Consider the following 24865-nt stretch of genomic DNA (forward strand, 5'->3'; position numbering starts at 1 on the left):
GCAATTCACTTTCAGCAGGAGCAATGGTGACGATGTCACATACCGGCATGCAGGGGTACTGCTTACCAGTCTGATGCTTGGGGATAATTCTAAGGTAAGGAACCTGCAGCTAGAGGTCTCTGTCAGATTCTGCGGCACACTAGTTAACCCGAAATCACAGGGAACAATTTTATTGGAACATTTGGTTTAACAGTAAGATGAGCATGTGATTCACTGCATATTGATCTGTGGACATATGTACGCATTGCTGGATGGAGCACTGGATGTATATTTGGGTAGACACTACAGAGCTCTATAGGTTGCTTAGGTTGCTCTGTGACCCGGATGGCCCCATAGAGCCTTTAGGCAGAGAGAATGGGACACTGAGAATTAATCCAGATAAAGCTTCTGTTCATTTTGCCCTGCTCTGAAGGTCACATGTGCATTGATGTGTAGCCAGTAAGGTGAATTCTTGTTCGGTTGATGTTGCCTGAGAGCTCCTTTGTAGATTTCAGTTTGGCTGCAGTATTCTGGGCACTGAAAGGCGTATCGGCAGGTAGGTAAAGATTGAGGATGTTGGCTTTGTCCAGGTGAGGGAAGACACCATTGTTGCCACTATTACAAATGAGGAGGTAGTAACAGTTCAGATCAAGCATGGTTAACAGTGTGACATGTGACCTACTAGAATCGCCTGAGTACTCAGATTCACTAGCCGCAGCAGGATCAGTTGTAGTTTGTTTTTAACTTTGGCCTCGTCTGTGACTTACTGACTAAAAACATGTGATGGATGTGTGCCTGTAAATGGTCATGCATTGGGGGATGTGAGCGTTTATTTGGAATTTTCAGCAAGTTTGTATCAATCTGAAAGCGTGTGTGATTCTGTGTTGCTGTACCTGATTGTGTATGTTTATCTATACGTTCTGGGCAGATTTGTGTGTTTAATTATCTGTGAGTTTCAGCCCCTTCTCTGCAGTGGCGGCTGGCACGGATTGGGGGTGGCAGGGCGGGTGAGGGAGTGAAAATAAAATCGAGACTTACCTCTTCACAGCCACCATCCCTCCTCTGTTGCCGTTTCTCTTCCTGACAAGTCCCAGAAGCAGGAAGCACATAGTCTCCCCTAAGCCAATCACATCGCTGATGTCAGCAGCATCGTGATTGCTCTGAGCACCGTGGTTCGGCGCTCAGACAGGGACTAGCATCCTGTGCATGTTCTCCACCCAGGCTGTGCAATACAAGATGGCCGGCCAACCGGTCATGCACACTTAGAGAGTTCCCACCGCTCCTTCCCCTGCTGTTGACAGCCCAGCCCTATCCCACACCCACAACTGAGCCACTATGGAAAAATAAAATGAAAATAACATTGCGTTATCATTTTATTTTTCCTTTTTTGCACTGCTGGAAAGCCACCCCTGACTGCCTAAATGTGTCTGGGTGTTTATCTTTCTGTGACAGTGTGTGTGTGTCATCGCCTGAGTTCAGTGGCAGGGTCTACCTGTCTGTGGATTAGTGTGTATCTTTCAGTATGTTTATTTGAAGCTTGCTTCTGTGCGTTTTCTGTAAATGTGTGTATGTGATTATGTGTTACTTTGCTGGATTACATGTGAGCAGGGGGGTGGGGTGCCCTAAACATTTTTTTTTTTGTTAATCCGTGCCATGTCTGTGCGTTTCTCTTTAAGTGGCAGTGCGAGTAAGTCTGTATGCTTCCTTGTGCATTCCTCTGCCCGTCGGGCTCTGATAGTTTGCCTCCGCCTTTGTAGGAATCTGGTACAGTACCTGTATTGTTTAACCAGGTCTGCTTTTCTGCTTTCTGTCACTACAAGTGTTATCGTTCGGTGTATGCCTTTATACCCGTTTTATGTGTATGTATCTGTGCTGTTTTTCTCACAATTATCTGCTTCGAGATTTAATGTGTATATTTCTCTACTCAAACAAAGTGCTTGAGAAATTAGAAAAAGACAACAGGTCGGTCTGGAAAGTTTGCAATAACAGTCACACCCTTAAAGCAATTACTGGTGCCAGGGTGTTAGGGATGTTACGCTGAAACACTGCTGTGAGCGGGCGGATTGCAATCTGTACTCTCTCCCAAGGAAAACATTCATCTTCCCAGCAAGCTGCTTCGTCCTTCCCTGAAACTTTGCCCCAGATCCCGTACAGGTTGCTGCCATGGCGAGCGGTCTTCAGCCATTCTGGCTCCATCAGAGCAAAGGTACGTCCACCAGCGAAACTGTCGTCCAGAAGGTAAAGGTGCGCTCAGCCGTGAGTGACTCTTCCGGTGGGGGTGTCGTCGGAGACTACCATTCCATGTTCAACGGAGCCACAGATTGTAACAGCAACGACTACGCAGCTACGTCCTCTTTCACCCACGTGACGACCAATGGCGGCCATTCCGCGCAGTCGACCGACAGCGATTCTGATAGCGCCCCGCGAACGTCATCCAGGAAAAGGGTGACGTTCCAGGAGAACGGAGCCAATCTCAACACGACCCAGGACGACGAGTGTGCGTCATTCAAAGACAAGGTGAGAAGGAGACTGTTTAGTTGGCCAGGGGACATGCCCGTGTGGGCTCGGTGAGTCGGAGGTAGGGGAAAGGAGTGGTAGCAATGAGTTAGAGACGGAGAGTCGCTGGGGGAGAAAGGAGAGATGCTTCTTCGAACCCTATATGTAATATTAAGAAGAAACCATTGCCTGAGACGTTCACGGGCACAATCAGACAGACTTGTAGATTGTATAGGACCGATAATCTCCAATCTTTACTGTCAATCAGTGTAACCAAATGGCACTAAATTCAGCTTTCAGCTGACAAGGGTGATTAGGCTCTCAGGTACTGCACCACGTGACTGTCAGGTGACTTTCTTGGTCCCGCCTCTGCACTGTAGTGCAATAAAAAAATATTGTATGCCACGGGAGAGTCTTGTGAGCTCCTACTTTTATTCACTCACTGCCTTGTTCCTTGGCCTCACTTCCTTCCTGGCTCCTATTTGTACAGTCCTGCTCTCCAGGCTTCTTTTACTCTGCCCATCACTTTACTCTGCCCATCACTTCCAGTGTCCCTCTCCCTGTTTTGCTTCCTATTACCAAGTCTCTGTCCCTGCCCCACTAGTCATACATCTCTATGTCCAGCCCTCATTGTCTCTGGTTTCCTGATCCCCTTCCTACTCCCATCTCTGTCCCTGGCTCTCCGTGCTGCCCGTTCCGCACTCAGCATTTCCCAATAAAGATAAGATAGTATTTATAGAGCGCACTATACCCGTAGGTGTCAAGGCACTAAGCAGACGCAGAAAGGAGGAGGGAACACAGTCACCAGTTAAATGGGAAATTACCAGGTTTTCAGGAGTTTTCTAAAGATAGAGAGATAACTAGCATTGACAATGGCAGAGGCGAGAAGATTCCAAAGCTTGACAGCGGCCACCGGAAAAGCATGACCTCACCATCTGGATTTTCTAAATCTAGGTAGCGCAAGTTTAAGCTGAGTGTATGATCTCAAGGTCCTCCCGGGGATATATCGGTGGAACAAAGATTTAAGTTGGATAGGACCAGTGGCGGCTGGAGACATTTGAAAGTGGGGGGGGGCGTAACATTATTGTCGTACTGCATCGCTCGCAAAGTACCGCATGTAGAAAAGGCCTCACTGCGCAGGCACAGTTGCAATTGGCACATATGACCATTGGTTTGTGTGAGACACAGAGAGACCAAGGATTGGATGAGCAGGTATTCAAAAATGTTTATGACACACTGACAGTGTGAGAAACTCGCACTGCCTCCCTTCAGCCTCAACTCCAGGTCTCAGTTTTGGGTCGTTATAAACATCCTCCAGCAACCTGCTCTCATTCAGACACCTAGAGGCGACTCAGATCACAATTTCAAGAATAAAACGGTGCACGGAAAAAAAAGAAAACGACACAAACACAACATCCTGGAAAAAGCCATTATCTATACACACACACAATCAGTATATTTGCACTTGGGTATCCATATAATTTGCAATAATGAGAGATCTCATGACACAAATTTTTGCCATTGCACCGGCCAGTCAACTTGGATGAATACAGTACAAAAAATCAACATACATTTCAGAGACAATTACTTTTTTCATCTATTCATTCAATTATATAAAGTTGGCAGGTGTCTTGTTAACCCTGTTCTCTATTGAAGGCTTGATACAACTTAGGATATGCCAAATAAGCATTTCTCTGACAAAATAAAGTATGTACTATAGTCTCCGACTCATGTGAGCTTAAACATGCCCTCTGAAACACAAATTCAGAGTATGCTTTTTATTACAGTTTTCAAGTAAACAGTTTTACATAAATATACAAGTGAAAGGCAGGTGTGTGCGGTTGGGGTAATAGTTGCCATGCAAAGGTGTTATTTAGGATATCATCCTTATTCTCGCACATGAGACTGGCTGTTACCAAAACTGAGGGGGCAGTCACACGACCCAGAATGTGCACCCAGAAGGACACAGGAAACAACAGAACACAGGTGCGGAAATTCAGAGGTATTTCAGCTGACACGAGGGAAATACGCATGAAATGCCGGCAGGACAAAATCATTCAGGGGTGCACGGAACCTAGGTAGACCGCAAAATTCATTATGTACATTTATTTCAAGTGGCGTTTAAACCACACGGACACAACTCAGCGGATGGTTGTCCACTTACCTACTGTGAGTACAGGGCCGAGGCCTGAAGGGTAAACACGGGAAAACACTAGAGAAGAGTGCGACACTACAGCCCACACTCACAGACAAGCTGATTTAACACACCCAACAAGACCAACCTGCAAACCACTCAACTTCGGACAAACACCACAGGTGTTAGTGTCTGGCAAGCTGCGAATACACAGCCCGTCAAACTTCCCATGGAGGGCCGCCCTGCATACCACACAACGTAAGGCACACACATACGGAGTTGAGTCTAGCAACAAGGGTAGTGTACAGCAGCACACGCAGGCACATGCACCAATCGCGCCACACTATGTAGGAAACAAAGCTACACGTAAAACACATACTGACACGTGCCGGGAAATGGGCCTCTGGAAATCCGCAGCCATACACACAAAAGCATGCACAACTCACACTCGTCAGTAAGGGGGAGTGGATCTTTCGGGATACCTCGGTCAACGCACACAAAGTATGTTACTAGAGTCGAATTAAAGGCCAGCCCAGGGCTGCTTAAAAATCAAGAAAACCCAGAATATTACACACCCCACTGTTCACCGTCTCCCCACCCCATGTGCCAGAAGGACATACATTTTAGAACAAACAGGCCACAAATATATCAGATAAAAACAAATAAACTTACCGTCCGGAGACTCGTCCCGACTCCCGCCTTCCTCATTTTCAACTTCTTCAACGTCCTGCAGCACGTCACCAGGAAGGCGGCGCGGCAGGCAGCCTCCCTCCCCTCCACTCCACCGCTGCGTTTTTCATTGGTGCGCCCGGCTGCCCCAGGCTACGTAATTTTTTTCTCTGTATGCTGCTGCTGCAGCATACAGAGAAGATGGAGAGTGAGTGGGTGCGTTACTCGAGGGCAGGGGGGAGTGGCTTTGCCACTGTTGTTAATACTGTGTGTTTGGGCGGCCTCAGGCTGCCCAAACAGTCAGTATTAACAACAGTGGGCAAGCCACTCCCCCAAGCCACTCCCCCCTGCCCTCGAGTAAAGCACCCACTCACTCTTAACCAGGAAGTGTTCTGCTTTCTCGCCGTGCGAGAAGGCAGAAACAAATCTGGTAGTTATATAACTACCATTTGTTTCTGCCGTCTCGCACGGCGAGAAAGCAGGGGGGGCGGCGCCCAAAAGCCCCCATGGAGGAACCGCCACTGGATTGGGCCCTTGCAATGTACTGCTTTATAAACTGTAGTAAGGGTCTTGGATGAGATGCTTTCCTTTATCAGTAGCCAATGTGAAGACCGAATACCTTTTCAAGCAGATTGGTATTCATAGATGTTTAAGATCAGTCTTGCAGATACATTCTGAACCATTAAGGTAGAGGACATTACAATAATCTAGCCGGGAAGTAATCAGGGCGATAATAGTGGAACAATGCAGTTCCACTATTGCAGTAAAAGTCCCATAGTGACTACAATTATATTTTCTCTTTCTCCCTCTTACTCCCCAACCAGGAGGAGCAAAGATGCATAAGCAGGTTGACTATTCAAGGAATTATCACAGACTCTACCCTTCGGAAGCGTTCCCCTGGAAAGAACCTGAGGAGAGTCCACAGTGCAGGTCCATGAAGGGAAAAGTCCCCTTCTTCCAATTGGTTCCTTTCTAGGCTATCTTGATGGTAGATTCATTGACAGAGGTGTTTCAACATTGTTTGTCGTAGCTCATCCTGTGACAGACTCTATGTTCATGTTGGGTGCAGTAAAAGGTTTCTTAGGTTCAGTCAAGCTGGTTTGCACCTCAACTAGAGAAGGCCTCTGAGAGGTAATTGTGTGAGACAGCAGATGACCGTTCAGATAGTCCTGCTAGCAGAGGCGAGTAGATGTCAGTTGAGATAGTGACGACCTGGTACAAACAGTAATGCTAGCACTCAATATTAGCCTGTTCGTGAGATGTAGAGGGTTTCGGAGTGACAGTCATGCTAGCAATCTGCGGTACACCACAGCTAAAATGGGAAAGGCCTTTCACAGACAGTGATTATAACTGCAGACAGGAGACATCACCTGCGTCTTGCTGCTAATATTGACATCAGAAGATGCGTACACCTTCCAGTATGGCTTCTAAGACTCTCCTGTTGCCCTATTCTCCCTAAGTGTGTCGTTCCTTAGGGCACCCTGACCCTAAGCTTTCTTGTTAGACATCTGTAGATGTTTCAGGGATTGATCCTATGCTAAGACCTTCACGGAGGAAGGATTTTCCTACAGTAATTGGCACAGGTAAGAAGAGGAACAAAGGAAATGGAGCACTGCTGAGTGAACTTGGCAGTGGCGGCTCCTCCGATATGGTGGAGGAGTGTTGCCTCCCCTTACAGAAGCCTCAAAATGTGAAAAATCAAAAAGATAATAAAAAGTGTTTATTATCGTTTTATCTTTCCTTCCCTGCCGCATCTTGCTGGCGGTGTCATCGCGGGGGAGGGGGTGGCACTGCACTCAGCGCGCATGACGGTTTGGCCTGCTGTCTCAGGACGGCCAAACCGTCATGCGCACTGACATCTCCCCAACCCGAAGCTGCATTGCTGCATTACCGGGTGGAGAGAATACCAGGCGTAGGCTCCCAGTCCCCTTAGGAGTGGAAAAAAAGCCAACTCAGGCGAATCCCAGCACTTCTCGTATGAATGAGAGAAGCCCTGGGATTGACCGCAGGGAAGTCTGGTAGCCTCCGCAGAAAGAAAAAGTGCGGCGATTGGCGAGGGGAAGGTAAGTTCTTTTTTTCCTTTATTTTTGTTGTCCGCCCGCCCCCCACTTCACACCCGTCCCCCGCCCACCATTCTGCCGTAAGAGCAGTCGCTACTAAAACTTGGACAGCTGTGTAGTAAGTGTAAGGATTGCCAGGTGTGATGACATGGTATTACTATTATTTTGCCTTCAGTAGCAATCTTAGGGCAGCACTTCGGTTAATGCAAAATTACCACTTTTTTAACCTATTTTTTTCAGCTTGGTGAATATTACTGTTGGACCCGGCCTATTAGGCAGGTTCACCCCTAGACTTTTTGCGTTTTCCTAGCCTATTTATGGAACCTGGTGTTGGTGATTTTAGGCCTCTGCGCACTTTTTCACTGTGGTACAGTGTAAAGTGCTTGAGCTCTCTGTGGATGAATGGTGAGTGACCTGCCCTCCCATAGGAATGAATGGGGAATATGTATGCCCATGGTAGTTCCTGATGCGTGGGGAGTGCAGGGGCGAGTTTGGTATGAGAGAACTCGTGAGAATGAATGCCGCAAAATGATGTATGCGACATGGCTGTGTCTAGTCTAGAAGTCCTACTTTTGGAAGTTGGCATATTTGTGCAAGTTGGTGCTAGCGTGTGATTGGCTGGTGAGCCTGGCCCAGAGTGCATGGGCCTGCTTGTGGATTGACTGTCTGGTTTGAGGATGACAGGGGCTGGAGAGCCCAGGAGGTTGTCTGAAGTCAGCCCATGGATGAAAGGCAGCATCTGCTGCCAGGGAAGTGGGAGGAGATGGCACCTGATAGTGAAGGGCTGTTCCTGTGTAACTACAAAGCTGGCTCCACCTCCCGCTGGGCGACTGACACCTCTGTCCCTGATACTGAAGGGGACTTCCCTCTAAACCAGTCCAGCTGGTTCTCACACTGCCTGCTTCAAAGGACTTCAAAGGTTTTGCACTGTATAAAAAGGGGTTGTATCTCCTTCCAAAATGTTCTTGTTTTCAACTTGAATCTGCCAGGGGCTGCTGCTGCTTGAGCTAAGGGGAATCCCTGGCTCTGCCCAGCCCCTGGGCACCTGATGGACTTTCCTGGACTTCTGGGGGACCCCTCTGCCTTGCCTGGGCTGAGGGGGGGACTTTACTTTGCCCCCTTGGAATCTCTGGATCTTTAGCAGCATGGAGAAGCTGCATTTTCCTGCAGAAAGCGCTTGATTTACCTTCTAGCGCTTGGGAGCGCTGCTTTTCCTGTCCTAAGCACCTGGGAGTGCTTTCTGCTGTTATAGCGCGTGGGAGCGCTTTATTTTTGACTTTCTGGCAGAGCGCTGTGATTATCCCGTGTGGGAAGCGCTCCTGCCCTTTGTGTGGCCTCGAGTGCTTCGTGGGCACTTTATTTTATAATCACGGGCATTCTCCGGTTCAGGGGCCCTTTGCGAGTGCCTACCTCGCTTAACTAATTTATATTACTTTTGAGGGTGCCCAGCCCTCGATTTGCCCCCGTAATCACCGCCGCGGCCCGAGCTGCGCACAGGAAGTCAGGCAGCGTTTCGCCTGACCATAGGCGGGACTTCCGGGTTGCAGAGGAAGTCCCGCCCCATTGCCGCGCTGGGATTGGCTGCCGGCAGCGAGAGGAGAGAGGCGGCGATTGCGAAGCCCCGGTCCCGAGATGGGGGACCGGGTGAAGCAGCGAGGCGGGCGCCTGCCTGTGCTGGGCTCCCATGCGAAGGGAGAGCCCTGCAGGCGCCAGCGGTGATGTCCTAGAGCGCTCCGAGGTTTGGGCGCTCTTCCGCTGCACGGCCAGGATCCCCGGTGGACTGGAGAGGATCCCGGCGCCCGTCCTGCATCAGAAGCGGCCCGGTGAGTCTAGGCTGGGGCCGGGTGAGACGGGGGCAGTGCTGTTGCTGCTCCGGGAGGGAGCAGATGGAGTTTTGTGTGCCGGTGAGGCAGTGTTGGTGCTCGGGCGGCCCCGGTTGGCAGTGGGTCGCCCCAACGTTACGCCAGAGCCTTGAGGCTCCAACGAAGGGGGCATTGTTGATGTTGAGCCCTGAGAGAGGCTCTGGGGGACATTCGATGAAGTAAATGGAGAGTCAGGGCGGCCCCGTTTGGCAGTGGGTCGCCCCAACGCTGAGAGAGCCTGTGTGGCTCAGAGGGGCCATATATGTTTTTAAGAGCCTGTGTGGCTCCAACGTTTGACCAGTGTTGGCCAGAGCCTGTGTGGCTCCAACGTGCGCAGTGTTGGCTTCAGAGCCTGTGTGGCTTAGCTGGCGCCGTTTTGTTGATTCTTCAGGTGCCCAGCACTTTGTGGGCACCTGCCACGTTTAGGCCTTTCTGTGATGTACACAGTTGCCCAGCACTTTGTGGGCAACTGCCACGTTTAGGCTTTTGTACTTTGGACTGGCGCTGCATGGCAGCGCGCCCTGACTTTGGACCCAGGGCATCCTTGCCCCAACAAGGCCAGTTGGCCTAGGGACTGCCACAGGTAGTGGCTTATGTAGTGTTGGCGCAATGTGATTTCTATGTTTTTAAATAGTAATTGCCTACTGTGTGTTTTTGCGCTATTGATTTATTAGGCACCTCTGAATGTTTATGCATTATGTGTCTTCCTTTCCATGCGCTGCACCTCTGAATGTTTAGTCATCATGTGTCTTCTTGCGCTGCACCCCTGAATGTATTTTATTGCATCATGTGCCCTATTCTTAACACCTCTGAATGTGTTACTGCATCATGTGTCTTCCTTTCCATGCGCTGCACCTCTGAATGGTTAGTCATCATGTGTCTTCTTGCGCTGCACCCCTGAATGTAGTTTATTGCATCATGTGCTCTATTCTTACTCCTCTGAATGTAGGTTTATTACATCATGGGTAATGTATCCTTTCTTAGACCCCTAATGCTGTGTGATACTTAGGTGGTTCTTCTTTCTTAGTACAGGTGGTCCTAGTAAGGTCCTGGTCCCTGTTACCAGTGGTTACTGGTTGTTATCTTTGTGATTACCATTTTATGTTTTATTATTTCTTATTCTAGAAGTGATTTGATATTCTACATATTATCTAGGAGTTCTATATCTGACTATGACAGTGGCCCTTGTGGCCCTGTCTTGTGTACATAATCCCTGTGAATATTGCCCGTGCCAGTTGGCACAATGTATATGTGTGATTTTATCTGATGTGTTTTTACAATACAAAAGTTATTTTTATAATAACCTTGTGTGGAGTCTCTTTTGTGGTGTGCCTAGTATGTTGTTGCTGTTGTGCGCTGGCGCAAATGCTTTACACATTGCCTCCGAGTTTAGCCTTACTGCTTGTGCCAAGCTACCAAGGGGGTGAGCAGAGGTTATCTTGGCGTGTGACTTCCTTGCCCTGACTAGAATGGTGGTTTCTGCCTGGCTTTGGCGTCAGCCTTAGCCTACCAGAAATAGCCAGTTCTAACATTGTTGGTCAGCGGTGCGGATTTGGAACTTGTGTTTGCGCAGTGCCATAGCGACAACTGGCTACATTACAAAACTCTGCAATTGTTTTTTTCAGATAGTCACATGTTTGGGATTATTGTTTTTGATTTTTTTCCTCAAGAGTGTCATTTTCAAATGTGTTTCTGCGCTTTATGTTTAGTGGCAGATGAGAGAAAGTGACAGGGCGGGACGCCATTAGAGGGGGGAGGTTCCCATAGATTAGGAATCCCTTGCTGGGTCCCGTGTCCAATCCCAAATCCTGTCCCTGTGTGGGTAGATGGAAGAGAGGGAGTGTGAGGAGAAATGACTAGCTCAGGAGGGTGGTTGTTCCCTGAGTGTAGTGTGTGTGTCTGGATTCCCCAGTGTGGTAGGATCCAGTGGTGGCAGCTTTAATGTGTCCAGTGTGTTAATTCCCATTCCCCGCTCCCAGAGTTTGGTACCTGTGTCACGTGTGGTCAGGTTGAGTGATCAGGGGTGGTAGTAACTGCCTTACCAGTCCGAGGGGGGGGAGTGTGCGATTGAGTGATGTGCTGAACTGGAGGAGTTGGTGTGAGTTTTCTTTTTGTTAAAGAGCTTGCATGAGAGGTGTACCTCTGGTGGTGTGCAGGAGGTCCTGCAGAGGCACTGGACAAGAAGGTGGATGTCTGGCGGTGTGCTAGATGTCTTGCAGAGGCATTAGGGAGTGGTTCCAAAAGGAGTGGCTTGTGTATCTGATGATCCTGTAAAGGGGAAGAGGTTCATGTGTAACCCAGCTTGGTCCCAGTAGTATGGTAGGGGTGTAGGGGCTCACGCCCTGTCTCAGTGGAGGCGGAGTGAGTGTGGGACGGTGTGTCCCACGTTGGCCTGAAACCCTATCTCAGGGCCTGGAGGGTTCCTTAAGGGAGCGCCAGGTCAGGGGCCTAAGCTGTACATAGGTCATTTGAGGAGGATCTTCCTGTGTCTAGCGGACGGGGAGTGTCTGTAACCAGAACTCCGGCGGTCCTAGTGTTGGGCAGTACCGCTCCTAAGTGGAGGGTGCAGAAGTCCTGGCTCGCTGAGCATTTGACCGTCTAGAGTGCTTGACCATTTGTGGGGCCTCTGGAGGTCGTTCCCCGAGGAGGGGGGAAAGCCAGGTTGGGGTGTGGCCTGACCTGGAAGGAGTAATGGAGGATAATGTGTCGCTGATACGCCGCTGGCGTGTGCTCTGTCTAGCCTGAGACATACTGGAACTGGAAGGGGGTGCAGAGGGACGGTGTCCTTACTTCTGACCCCGGTGTAACCTGAGGGTTTAGATCTTAGGTTGGGAGATTAGGAAACTTCTAGGTCAAGAGGAATCTCTACCAAAGTGGATCAGCTGAAGAGACTGAGGGGGCTGCCCTTGCTGTGTGTTCTGGGGCTCACCTGCAGTTTGTTGTTTCCACCAAGGTAGAGGAAAGGGGGCTTTGCTGTGTGCTGTGTCCCCCCACCTGCTTGAAGAGGAACTGTGCTGTGTGCTTTGTACCTCAGAAGTGAAATAGTTTCCAGGTGGTAGACCAGTGATGGAGTGAGGTCCTGATCTGGTAGGAGAATTGTGTTCTGGTGAAGTGCTTTTCTGTGAGGGTGCGGAAACCCAGAAGTAGAGGTAGGGTGGGGCATTCTCTCCCGTGACCTCTGGTCAGCTTGAGGGTATGGTCCCTAGGTTGATGGATCAGTGGTAGTTGTAGCTACACTGAGAGAGAGAGTGGAGAATGGCTATTGTATGCCAGGGGTTACTACCCCCCACTCTGTGGATTAGTTAGGACCTGTGATTTGGATGGCCTATGGCCTGGTCTTGGCTGTGGATGACTAGTGTGTACCAGTGGGGTACCCTAGTTGAGTCAGAGAGTTATTATTTGGAGGAAACCATGTAGGTTCAGAGTGGCGAAAAACTGGACGGTGTCCCTGCTGTGCAAGGCCGTGTCCGTGGTTTTGTCGCCCAAAGCAGTGAAGCCCATCAGTGGTGTGATTGGTCTACCCTGCGTTTTGGCTGGAAGGGGGTTGTGTTGGACCCGGCCTATTAGGCAGGTTCACCCCTAGACTTTTTGCGTTTTCCTAGCCTATTTATGGAACCTGGTGTTGGTGATTTTAGGCCTCTGCGCACTTTTTCACTGTGGTACAGTGTAAAGTGCTTGAGCTCTCTGTGGATGAATGGTGAGTGACCTGCCCTCCCATAGGAATGAATGGGGAATATGTATGCCCATGGTAGTTCCTGATGCGTGGGGAGTGCAGGGGCGAGTTTGGTATGAGAGAACTCGTGAGAATGAATGCCGCAAAATGATGTATGCGACATGGCTGTGTCTAGTCTAGAAGTCCTACTTTTGGAAGTTGGCATATTTGTGCAAGTTGGTGCTAGCGTGTGATTGGCTGGTGAGCCTGGCCCAGAGTGCATGGGCCTGCTTGTGGATTGACTGTCTGGTTTGAGGATGACAGGGGCTGGAGAGCCCAGGAGGTTGTCTGAAGTCAGCCCATGGATGAAAGGCAGCATCTGCTGCCAGGGAAGTGGGAGGAGATGGCACCTGATAGTGAAGGGCTGTTCCTGTGTAACTACAAAGCTGGCTCCACCTCCCGCTGGGCGACTGACACCTCTGTCCCTGATACTGAAGGGGACTTCCCTCTAAACCAGTCCAGCTGGTTCTCACACTGCCTGCTTCAAAGGACTTCAAAGGTTTTGCACTGTATAAAAAGGGGTTGTATCTCCTTCCAAAATGTTCTTGTTTTCAACTTGAATCTGCCAGGGGCTGCTGCTGCTTGAGCTAAGGGGAATCCCTGGCTCTGCCCAGCCCCTGGGCACCTGATGGACTTTCCTGGACTTCTGGGGGACCCCTCTGCCTTGCCTGGGCTGAGGGGGGGACTTTACTTTGCCCCCTTGGAATCTCTGGATCTTTAGCAGCATGGAGAAGCTGCATTTTCCTGCAGAAAGCGCTTGATTTACCTTCTAGCGCTTGGGAGCGCTGCTTTTCCTGTCCTAAGCACCTGGGAGTGCTTTCTGCTGTTATAGCGCGTGGGAGCGCTTTATTTTTGACTTTCTGGCAGAGCGCTGTGATTATCCCGTGTGGGAAGCGCTCCTGCCCTTTGTGTGGCCTCGAGTGCTTCGTGGGCACTTTATTTTATAATCACGGGCATTCTCCGGTTCAGGGGCCCTTTGCGAGTGCCTACCTCGCTTAACTAATTTATATTACTTTTGAGGGTGCCCAGCCCTCGATTTGCCCCCGTAATCACCGCCGCGGCCCGAGCTGCGCACAGGAAGTCAGGCAGCGTTTCGCCTGACCATAGGCGGGACTTCCGGGTTGCAGAGGAAGTCCCGCCCCATTGCCGCGCTGGGATTGGCTGCCGGCAGCGAGAGGAGAGAGGCGGCGATTGCGAAGCCCCGGTCCCGAGATGGGGGACCGGGTGAAGCAGCGAGGCGGGCGCCTGCCTGTGCTGGGCTCCCATGCGAAGGGAGAGCCCTGCAGGCGCCAGCGGTGATGTCCTAGAGCGCTCCGAGGTTTGGGCGCTCTTCCGCTGCACGGCCAGGATCCCCGGTGGACTGGAGAGGATCCCGGCGCCCGTCCTGCATCAGAAGCGGCCCGGTGAGTCTAGGCTGGGGCCGGGTGAGACGGGGGCAGTGCTGTTGCTGCTCCGGGAGGGAGCAGATGGAGTTTTGTGTGCCGGTGAGGCAGTGTTGGTGCTCGGGCGGCCCCGGTTGGCAGTGGGTCGCCCCAACGTTACGCCAGAGCCTTGAGGCTCCAACGAAGGGGGCATTGTTGATGTTGAGCCCTGAGAGAGGCTCTGGGGGACATTCGATGAAGTAAATGGAGAGTCAGGGCGGCCCCGTTTGGCAGTGGGTCGCCCCAACGCTGAGAGAGCCTGTGTGGCTCAGAGGGGCCATATATGTTTTTAAGAGCCTGTGTGGCTCCAACGTTTGACCAGTGTTGGCCAGAGCCTGTGTGGCTCCAACGTGCGCAGTGTTGGCTTCAGAGCCTGTGTGGCTTAGCTGGCGCCGTTTTGTTGATTCTTCAGGTGCCCAGCACTTTGTGGGCACCTGCCACGTTTAGGCCTTTCTGTGATGTACACAGTTGCCCAGCACTTTGTGGGCAACTGCCACGTTTAGGCTTTTGTACTTTGGACTGGCGCTGCATGGCAGCGCGCCCTGACTTTGGACCCAGGGCATCCTTGCCCCAACAAGGCCAGTTGGCCTAGGGACTGCCACAGGTAGTGGCTTATGTAGTGTTGGCGCAATGTGATTTCTATGTTTTTAAATAGTAATTGCCTACTGTGTGTTTTTGCGCTATTGATTTATTAGGCACCTCTGAATGTTTATGCATTATGTGTCTTCCTTTCCATGCGCTGCACCTCTGAATGTTTAGTCATCATGTGTCTTCTTGCGCTGCACCCCTGAATGTATTTTATTGCATCATGTGCCCTATTCTTAACACCTCTGAATGTGTTACTGCATCATGTGTCTTCCTTTCCATGCGCTGCACCTCTGAATGGTTAGTCATCATGTGTCTTCTTGCGCTGCACCCCTGAATGTAGTTTATTGCATCATGTGCTCTATTCTTACTCCTCTGAATGTAGGTTTATTACATCATGGGTAATGTATCCTTTCTTAGACCCCTAATGCTGTGTGATACTTAGGTGGTTCTTCTTTCTTAGTACAGGTGGTCCTAGTAAGGTCCTGGTCCCTGTTACCAGTGGTTACTGGTTGTTATCTTTGTGATTACCATTTTATGTTTTATTATTTCTTATTCTAGAAGTGATTTGATATTCTACATATTATCTAGGAGTTCTATATCTGACTATGACAGTGGCCCTTGTGGCCCTGTCTTGTGTACATAATCCCTGTGAATATTGCCCGTGCCAGTTGGCACAATGTATATGTGTGATTTTATCTGATGTGTTTTTACAATACAAAAGTTATTTTTATAATAACCTTGTGTGGAGTCTCTTTTGTGGTGTGCCTAGTATGTTGTTGCTGTTGTGCGCTGGCGCAAATGCTTTACACATTGCCTCCGAGTTTAGCCTTACTGCTTGTGCCAAGCTACCAAGGGGGTGAGCAGAGGTTATCTTGGCGTGTGACTTCCTTGCCCTGACTAGAATGGTGGTTTCTGCCTGGCTTTGGCGTCAGCCTTAGCCTACCAGAAATAGCCAGTTCTAACAATTACCTTTTACCAAAATATGCCAGTAGTAAAGTTAGAATAGTAAATAAGCCTCCTTGACTTTTTTGGGGAAAGTTGCACTATCCCCAAATATTCTAGGACTGGAGTTACAATAGTAAATTTGACATCACAGTGTCCACCACACCCACTGCTGTCCTGACGATGCACCTCAAAAGCTATTAAAGCTGCTTCCATTTTGCAGATCCAGGAAGAATCCTGCATTTAACCTGTCAGACAGGAGGAGGTTCTAGGCCTCCCTCATCATCTTCATCCCTAAAGTTGAAAGAGTCTCTGAGTTAAATACAGAGATTTCACGTAACCTTGAAAAGGCTCCTGGTCTTATGAACATCTTAACCCCTTCCGCACTGATCGAATTTTCACGCTGGGCGGGGGTGTTACTCAGTGGGCGGGTTTCGGACGGCCCCCGGCCATTCGTCAGCACACGCCCACCGTGACGTCGTACGGCGGGGGGCCGTCTGAAACACACAGGGGTTAATATCTGGCTCCTCTTATCAAATAAATAGCTATCAATACATTTTCTTGCCCCTTAAGTATACTATCTATTTCAGGGGTCTGTGACATGATTAAATCTGGAACTCCGAGCTGTGATTCTGATGTCGGGGCCAATCCTGGGACTGGTGCCATAGGCATAGAGTGGGGTAAAGTTGGCTTTTTTGATTTTTCCACTACAGTTGGCGATAGTGCCAGGCTGAGAGTAAGAAAACGGTTGGTTGAAACCAAAGCCAGAACCACTGGCACTACTGCAAGGGTAGCAAGAGCAGCTGGCACCATAGGAGTGCTAATGCAGAAGAGTTTGACCCTCTTTCTTACCCCCCCCCCGTGACTGATCTTCTTAGAGTGCTTGAGGAATAAAAAAATTCGTTTCAATTCACAAATACAGTGCAACCCATTAAGTTATGCGGTTAAGCTCAGCCATTTAGTAGGATTAAGTATGGATTTATTGCAAATTCAAACCCAAAGTAAGAAAAAGAATTCTCAGAAACATAGTATAGCAGTACAAGATTATCAAATGAAAGCCAAATCTGTAAAAAAGTTTATCCTCAATAACAAGTAACAGATGAGGACTTAAGTAGCAATTGTGCAAGTAGTATAAGAAAAATAGTATGTTGGTGGGATCGAAAGTTTCAGTTCTCCTACCTATAATGCTTAACAGATTCTAATTTGCTCCAATGAACCTACTCCAAAGAGTATTAAATTAAACCCAGATTAGATCCAATAAAGTAGTAAGGTATCAGCAAGAGTATTGCATGGCATGAAGCTGTGCAATGATAATAGTGCATAGAAGTGTTTACCTCCCCTAGTCTGAAAAGAATCAGAACAAAACTAAAGAGCATTCCCTAATTATACCCCCAAGGACTCTTGTAGAACAGTATCAAAGGTCCAATTAGTGACCACCTTCAAATGATGCTCCTTGGCAGGAAAACTCATAATTCTTCTTCTTTGATCCACATATTCGAAGCAGCTTTGGATTCCATCCACAGACAGTAGTCCTCCCTTCTGCTCATTAGTTTTTATCACGCTTGACTCCCGTCACACTTTCCTATCTTTTTCACACAAGGTGCCTTTCTTCATTCATTAGATCATGCACCAGGCACCTGCAGAGGAAACAAAAACACTGCACCCAAAGAAAACATTCACGTTGAAAGTTAAATATTGCAAAACCCAAATGCTTATGGCCTTTGTTCAAGTTAGCAAAAGCTAAGATTCAGTGCACATTGTAACTGAGTGAATACAGGTACATAGGCAGTTACGTTATAAATGTAAAATGCAATTCTGATTGATGCATGTTCCATTATATAATAAATGCAAGATATCATCAAGCAAATACATGAATATATAAAGATTAATCAATATTATTAAAATACACATGTTAAATATACATGAGAACTGCAATTTGTTGTTATTGTAAAAGAATCTTTAACCCGGGGCCGCGTCGGCCATTGGCCGACGGCAGCACTGGGAAGGTAGTGCTGCCGTTGGCCAATGGCCGACGGCAGCAAGGAAAGGGTTAATGTACACACATATAAATGTTGAGGTTACATGGTAAATGCACTTTCCATATCGCTTTAAGTGCACTTCACTTGTCATACTACACCACATGAGTACATAAGGCCCTTAATATATGTATATGTGGCCTAATCAGTAATAATGAAAGTGGAGCCAAAATTACTCTGCTCCAGGAGCAGTAGCACTAATGTCCCAGCCTTCAAATATTGAAACTTGCCCATATTGTCTACGAACACTCTGAATTAGTTCAACTGAGACTCCAATACAAGAATAGCTGACCTGAGTTTTCAGATGTTCAAACATGGGAATTGATTCAGAAGACAATTCGGAGTAATCTCTGAACCATCTGGCATGTTTTCCTCAATGCTTTTGATGGCAAAAGGTGGAAGATAGTTAATGTTTTTTATGTTTCTTATGATAAAAAGGCATTTATTTTCTCAGGAGACCAGCTTTTTGATTGTGTCCTGGTTGATATTTGGACTTTGTTCCCAAGTACTTCAGGACAGGACTGAACGCCTCTGCTCCAGACACAACATTTATGGACCTTCCTCGTCATTTCCTTTGGCATCTTGCTTATCCACAGGTCGAGCCACACAATGCCACCTGATGTCAATGGATCGGCATTGCTACAATAAAATTTTGAATGCATTCTAATGCCTCGGTTGAAGGTACATATGACTAATCACCTAGAAGAAGTAAATTGATTTCTATGGCTCTGACACTCCTTGATAGATGGTCTCTACATGCATGGGGGAATAACCTCATGTTTGGCCTGTTTGCACAGAATTCCACAACTCCTCATAACGCATGAACTGAGGTATCCAAATGAAGAGGTTATTGATTTTCAGTGAGATTTTCTAAAGAAAAGTCCAATTTACTGTTGGACTATGACAGTTCCATTGATCATGCTACCCCAATATAAATTTTAAGCCTCCTCTAGCTGGTACAAAATGAACCAGCAAGCTAAAATCTGGGCCTGCAGAAGAGGAACTCCATCATCGCTTAGAACCGTACATTGGCTTTCAGTTCAGAGCAGACTCATCTTCAAGTGCCATGACCATCATCGTCAAGGAACTTCATGACCACACTCCTATATTTTGGATTGACAACACAGGTGGCCTATTTCAAGGTAGGTCACATAGTCTGCTTATCAGTTCAAACTGTGTGTGCCTAAACCAAGAATTGCCACCTTTCATGACCAAGTTTCTCAGTTGCGGCAGTCGAAGTTTGTAACAATCTCCCCCTTTTGCTATGTGCTCAAATAAGTTAAATCAGGGTTAGGAAATGCCTTTAACTACAGTTGTAGGTTTTATGTGCTGGTTACAGGTTTTCTCTGAAGTGTTATTAGGCATTAGAGACATACGCTAAATAAATAAATACATGATATTAACCAACACAATATAACATATCATCATAACATTACGTACTCCCGCTATTTCCCAAAAGGTAACACCATCTAAGAAGAGCACGCAGAGCTTCCTTACAACTGCTGCATTAGTTCTTCTGTTTCTGCCATTTCCTACAATGCACCGCAAATGCCCCATTGTTTCTGTTCTTACCACTTTCTTATTGGCTCCAGTCGAAATTAATGAACTACGATATAACTACCAGCAACAGGGGATCAATACTAGGGGTACAGCTGAAGCCCACAAAGACCCTGATTTCAACAAAATGGGGGTGAACATTCCAACCATTGTGCAAACCCATTTTTGCACAGTGGTCCAAATTATGAGTTGTGCAACCATATCACACTCTGTAATTACCAGCTGAAATAAAGCCCACAGCGCCTACATTTCAATAGGTCAAACCTACTAGATTTTGACAACGGAAAAAAGGTCCAGTAATTACCAGGACATGCAGATTTTGGTGCAGTAAATGCCAAAATCCACATGCTATGCCCCATTTATAGGATAAAACTTGTAACAATGGCTAGTTATCGAATCCAATAAATACTGAACCCCACTGTGTCAGAATGTATCGGGAGCAAAAAATACCTAAAACTGTTCCAGATCACTAGTAATTAGCGATGCAGCGCCTGATTCATAAAGTTAAACTTACCCTTTTCAATCAATCAATCAAGTAATTTGTAGAGCACGCTACTCACCCGTTAGGGTCTCAAGGCGCTGGGAGGGAGGGGAGTCGATACTGCTTGAACAGTCAGGTCTTAAGTTGTTTCCTGAAGGAGAGATGGTCCTGGGTCAGCCGTAGGGGGGTGGGGAGGGAGTTCCATGTCTTGGCCGCCAGGTAGGAGAAGGATCTTCCTCCGGTGGTGGCTCTGCGAATTCGTGGGACGGCGGCGAAAGCAAGGCTGGCCGATCGGAGCTGGCGGGTGGTTGTGTAGAATGTGAGGCGGCTGTTGAGGTATTTGGGGCCCATGTCGTGGAGAGCCTTGTGTGCGTGGGTGAGGAGTCTGAATGTGATCCTCTTGCTGACGGGGAGCCAGTTCAGGTCTTTCAGATGGGCAGAGATGTGGCTGTGACGGTGGATGTCCAGGATGAGTCGTGCAGAGGTGTTTTGTATGCGCTGGAGTATTTTCTGGAGTTTTCCAGTCGGCTGGTGACGAGGGCCTGGGTGACCGTCTTCCTGGTCTCGGTGGGGATCCACCGTAAGATCTTTCGGAGCATGCGCAGGGTGTTGAAACAGGATGATGAGACGGCATTTACTTGCTTGGTCATCGAGAGGGATGAGTCCAGGATGAAGCCCAGGTTGCGTGCATGGTCCGTAGACTTGGAGGCGGTGCCCAGCGCAGAGGGCAACCAGGAGTCGTCCCAGGCAGAGGGGGATGGTCCCAGGATGAGGACTTCCGTCTTGTCTGAGTTCAGTTTCAGATGGCTGAGCTTCATCCATTCCGCAACGTTTTTCATCCCTTCCTGGAGGCTGGCTCTGGCAGTGGCGGGTTTGTTGGTGAGGGAGAGGATCAGCTGGGTGTCCTCAGCGTAGGAGATGATGTTGAGGTTGTGTTGGCGTGCGATGGCTGCGAGAGGGCTCATGTAGACGTTGAAGAGGGTGTGGCTGAGCGAGGATCCTTGAGGAACGCCGCAGATGACTTCAGTGGCCGCGGATCGGAAGGGGTGAGGCAGACTCTCTGGGTTCTTCCGGTGAGGAACGAGATGATCCATTCCAAGGCCATTCCTTGGATTCTGGTGTTGCTGCGGCGCTGTATGAGGGTGCGGTGGCACACGGTGTCGAAAGCTGCTGAGAGGTCCAGGAGGATGAGGGCAGCTGTATCCCCGTTGTCGAGCAGGGACCTGATGTCGTCGGTAGCTGCGATGAGGGTGGTTTAGTTGTTGTGGTTTGCTCGGAAGCCGGACTGCGAGGGGTCGAGGGATCCGTTAGTCTGGAGGAAGGCGGAGAGTTGTTTGTTGACGGTCTTCTCGATGACTTTGGCAGGAAAAGGGAGGAGCGAGATGGGGCGGAAGTTCTTTAGCGCCGTGGGGTCCGCGGTGGGTTTCTTCAGGAGGGCGCTGAGCTCGGCATGTTTCCAGCTCTCCAGGAAGGTGGCGGATGCGAAGGAGCTGTTGATGATGTCCCAGAGTTGGGGTGCGATGATGGAGTCGCTTTGTTGAAGATGTGGTGTGGACCAGGGTCGGTTGGGGAGCCGGAGTGGATGGTGTTCATCATGCGGGTGGTGTCTTCGGTGCTGACCGGGGTCCAGGTGCAGAGGGTGGTGGTGGGGGGCGCTGGTTCAGTGGTAGGGTGCGTGGTCTGTTCGCCGAAGCTGTTGTGTATGTCGGCGATCTTCCGGTGAAAGAACGAGGCGAGTGAGTCGCAGAGGTCTTGCAAGGGTGTGATGTCATTGTTGCAGGCGCTGGGGTTGGAGAGCTCTTTAACGATGCTGAAGAGTTCCTTGCTGTTGTGAGTGTTGTTGTCCAGTCGTTCTTTGAATGTTGTCCTTTTGGTGGTGCGGATCAGCTGGTGGTGTTGACGGGTGGCGTACTTGAGGGCTGTCATGTTTTCTGCTGTCTGGTCGCAGCGCCAGGCTTTCTCGAGGGTGCGGCAGGTTTTCTTGGAGTTTTTGAGGTCGTTGGTGAACCACGAAGTTTTCTTGCTGCCGCGTCTGCTGGGAGGGTTCTTCAGAGGTGCAAGGTCATTGGCGCAGTTGGTGAGCCACTCTGTGAGGTTGCGGGTTGCTTCGTTGGGGTCCGTCGTGTTGGTGGGAGGGTTCTAGCTGAGGGAGGTGGTGAGCTGGTCGGCGTTGATCTTGCTCTAGCTTCTGCGGGAAACCTGTTGCGGGTGGTGGAGGGTTGTGGTTCTCCTGAAGTTGAAGTGGACGCAGCTGTGATCTGTCCAGTGTAGTCCGGTGGAGTGGCTGAAGGAGATGTGCTTGCTGGAGAAGATGGGGTCAAGAGTGTGGCCGCGTAGTGGGTGGGGGTGTTCACCAGTTGCTTGAGTCTGAGGTTGGCGAGGTTGTCCAGCAGGGCGGCGGTATTGCTGTCATTGTTGTTCTCCAGGTGGAAGTTGAGGTCCCTCAGGAGGATGTAGTCAGGGGAGGTGAGGGCGTGCAGGCTGACGAAGTCTGCAATGGCTTCGCTGAATTGTGTGCGTGGTCCCGGGGATCTGTAGATAAGAGTGCCTCTGAGGGTGGTCTTAGGGTCGGTGTGTATCTGGAAGTGAAGGTGCTCTGCAGCGGTGAGGGTGTCGTCGGAGTTGGTCGTGATGCGGATGGTGCTTCTGTGGACGATGGCTATGCCTCCTCCGGTTTGGTTGACGCGGTCCCTCCGGGTGATCTTGTAGCCATCTGCGATGGCTATGGTGATGTCAGGGACTGAGGAGGGGTTCATCCAGGTTTCTGTGAGGAAGGCGACGTCTGGTGATGTTGTGTTGAGGAGGTTCCATAGTTCGACGGCGTGCCTGTGGATGGAGCGGGTGTTGAGCAGGATGCACTTGAGGTGATCGTTGCTGGAGCTTGGCTTGGCGGGTGCGGTGCAGGTTCGGAGGCAGGTAAATTTGCAGGCTTGGCAGGTGAAGGGTCCGTGGGTGCGTTTCGTGGTGGCTCGGTGTCAGGCGGGGTTCTGGCCGGCATTGAGTGCGTGGAGGGTGGAGGCGTCGTGAGTCCGTCGGTTGGGCTGGCGTCGTCGGGGGTCAGGGGTCCTGGCGCTGGGCGCGGTCCAGGCGTGGACGGGCGCAGACGGGCTTGCCATTGGCGCGCCTTTGTCACGTCAGCGGCGAGCCCGCTGCGGGCGGCCGCTATGCGGCCGCTTCGCGGTCTCCATAAGAGGGAAACTGGGAGGGAGGAGCAGCTGGGTGGCGGGAGCGGGCGGTGAATGGGATTGGAGGGGGCGGGGCCGCAGGGAGGCAGCGGCAGGAAAGTGCGGGAGGAGCAGCTGGGGGAGAGAGCGAGCGCTGGATCAGCGTTGAGGCAGGCAGAGGGCAGCAGCAGGCAGCATGGGGGCGACCTAGCCTGAGTGCAGGGTCAGAGGTCGCTCTTGTGTATGTTTTTCGATTGTTTGCTATTCACAAAGGTTTTTTACTAGTAGTATCTTTACAACTACAGAGTCTCCACACATATAAAGATAAGACAGTCCTAGACTCCACAGTTGTTAAGACACTGTTAATAAAATACCTTTGTGAATAGCAGTCAGTCAAAAACTTACACATATGTGTAAGGTTACCTTTGTGAATCAGGCCCATAGTATTTTTGAATAAGGAGAGGATAGGTATTAGACAGACTAGTACTGGCTAGAAGATTCACATTCCATCAGCTTCTTTGTTTCTGTGTCAAATTACACCATGAAAGTCTAGTGTTGGTCTACTATGGTTGTATCCTTTCCCAGTCTTCAGGTTATGTGACCATGATGTATGAGATATACTTACACACAGTGTACCTAAGTAAAAACTATTTGCATTTTCAGTGGTTATCCTGAAAATCTAGTATGGCTCTTACCCTCAAGCACAAAAGTGGGGGATTCTTGCACCAGAAAGAAAGCAATCCACTTCCTGATGGATTATGATTAACATTCAAAATGTGGTTTAAAGCACACTTAAAAAAACTTCTGCAATTGCAGATCCGGTACCTCGAGGAGGAGAAGCGGATTCTACATGAGCGGTGGTCCATGCTGGAGATTACTGACGATTCCTCGGATTCCAGTCACACAAACCTGGATGCCCATTACAAGTCATATATCGATAGGCTGCTGAAGCAGTTGAACACCATCTACGAGGAGAATGGAGACAGCCAGTCCAAGCTGGTGGACATGGTGGGCTCCGTACATGACCTTAAAGACAAGTAAGAATTATGTGCTTCTAAACTTTGTGGGGACGTGCTGAATTGTGCATCATTTTCTACCCATGGGTAGATGTTCGGATTTTCCAGAACACCATCAGATTGGAAGATTTGGGCTATGTAATGAGTTCCAAGACTTCAACATTGTGCACAGAATAATCATTTAGCAAGAGAAGAGTGTTAAAAACTTGGTGATCTTAAAAGAAATATGGACAAACAGTAGTCATGGTGAGGGACAAAAAGATTTAAAAAAGGTAGAGTGTCCCTAGAATCATATGATGCCGTGAGAGTGGTCAAACGGACTTTAGTACCCACTGCACTTATTTGTAGGCACAACCACCAAATACATCTAAAGTGTTGTCTAGATAAAAACAGTTTAGGTAAATAGAAAACTCTTGAATGGGCAACAGCATGCAATTTTAACACTCACTAAGAGATTGTTTTATTTGGATTTGTGACAGACTAAACATAATAATACAACAAATAGATTTTAAAGTAAAATAGAACATGAATTTATTACACTTCACAGGTTAAACAAGCACTGGCGTTGCCAATAGGTTTCGCATTTGGAAAGTTGGAGCTATTGGTTTTGTAAATGACATTTTATATTTATAGATTGTTATTGACAATGCCAATAACGATATATAAATCTAAAATGTCATTTACAAAACCAATAGCTCCAACTTTCCTACTGCGAGACCTATTGGCAACGCCAGTGCTTGTTTACTGA

General features: G+C 48.9%; 1 protein-coding gene across 1 annotated transcript in view; it reads left to right on the forward strand.

Moving 5' to 3' along the window:
* The first annotated feature begins 1987 nt into the window (after positions 1–1987).
* LOC147748239 (keratin, type II cytoskeletal 80-like) overlaps positions 1988–24865 on the forward strand; it is a 114646-nt gene continuing 91768 nt past the window's right edge. The window contains exons 1-2 of the mRNA XM_086959159.1: positions 1988–2496; positions 23918–24138. Of these exons, the coding sequence (XP_086815285.1) occupies positions 2143–2496; positions 23918–24138 (575 nt within the window). The 5' untranslated portion in view covers positions 1988–2142. The remainder of the gene's footprint in view (positions 2497–23917; positions 24139–24865) is intronic.

Source organism: Lissotriton vulgaris, chromosome 1_1, assembly GCF_964263255.1.
Source record: "Lissotriton vulgaris chromosome 1_1, aLisVul1.2, whole genome shotgun sequence".
Classification (NCBI taxonomy): domain Eukaryota; kingdom Metazoa; phylum Chordata; class Amphibia; order Caudata; family Salamandridae; genus Lissotriton; species Lissotriton vulgaris.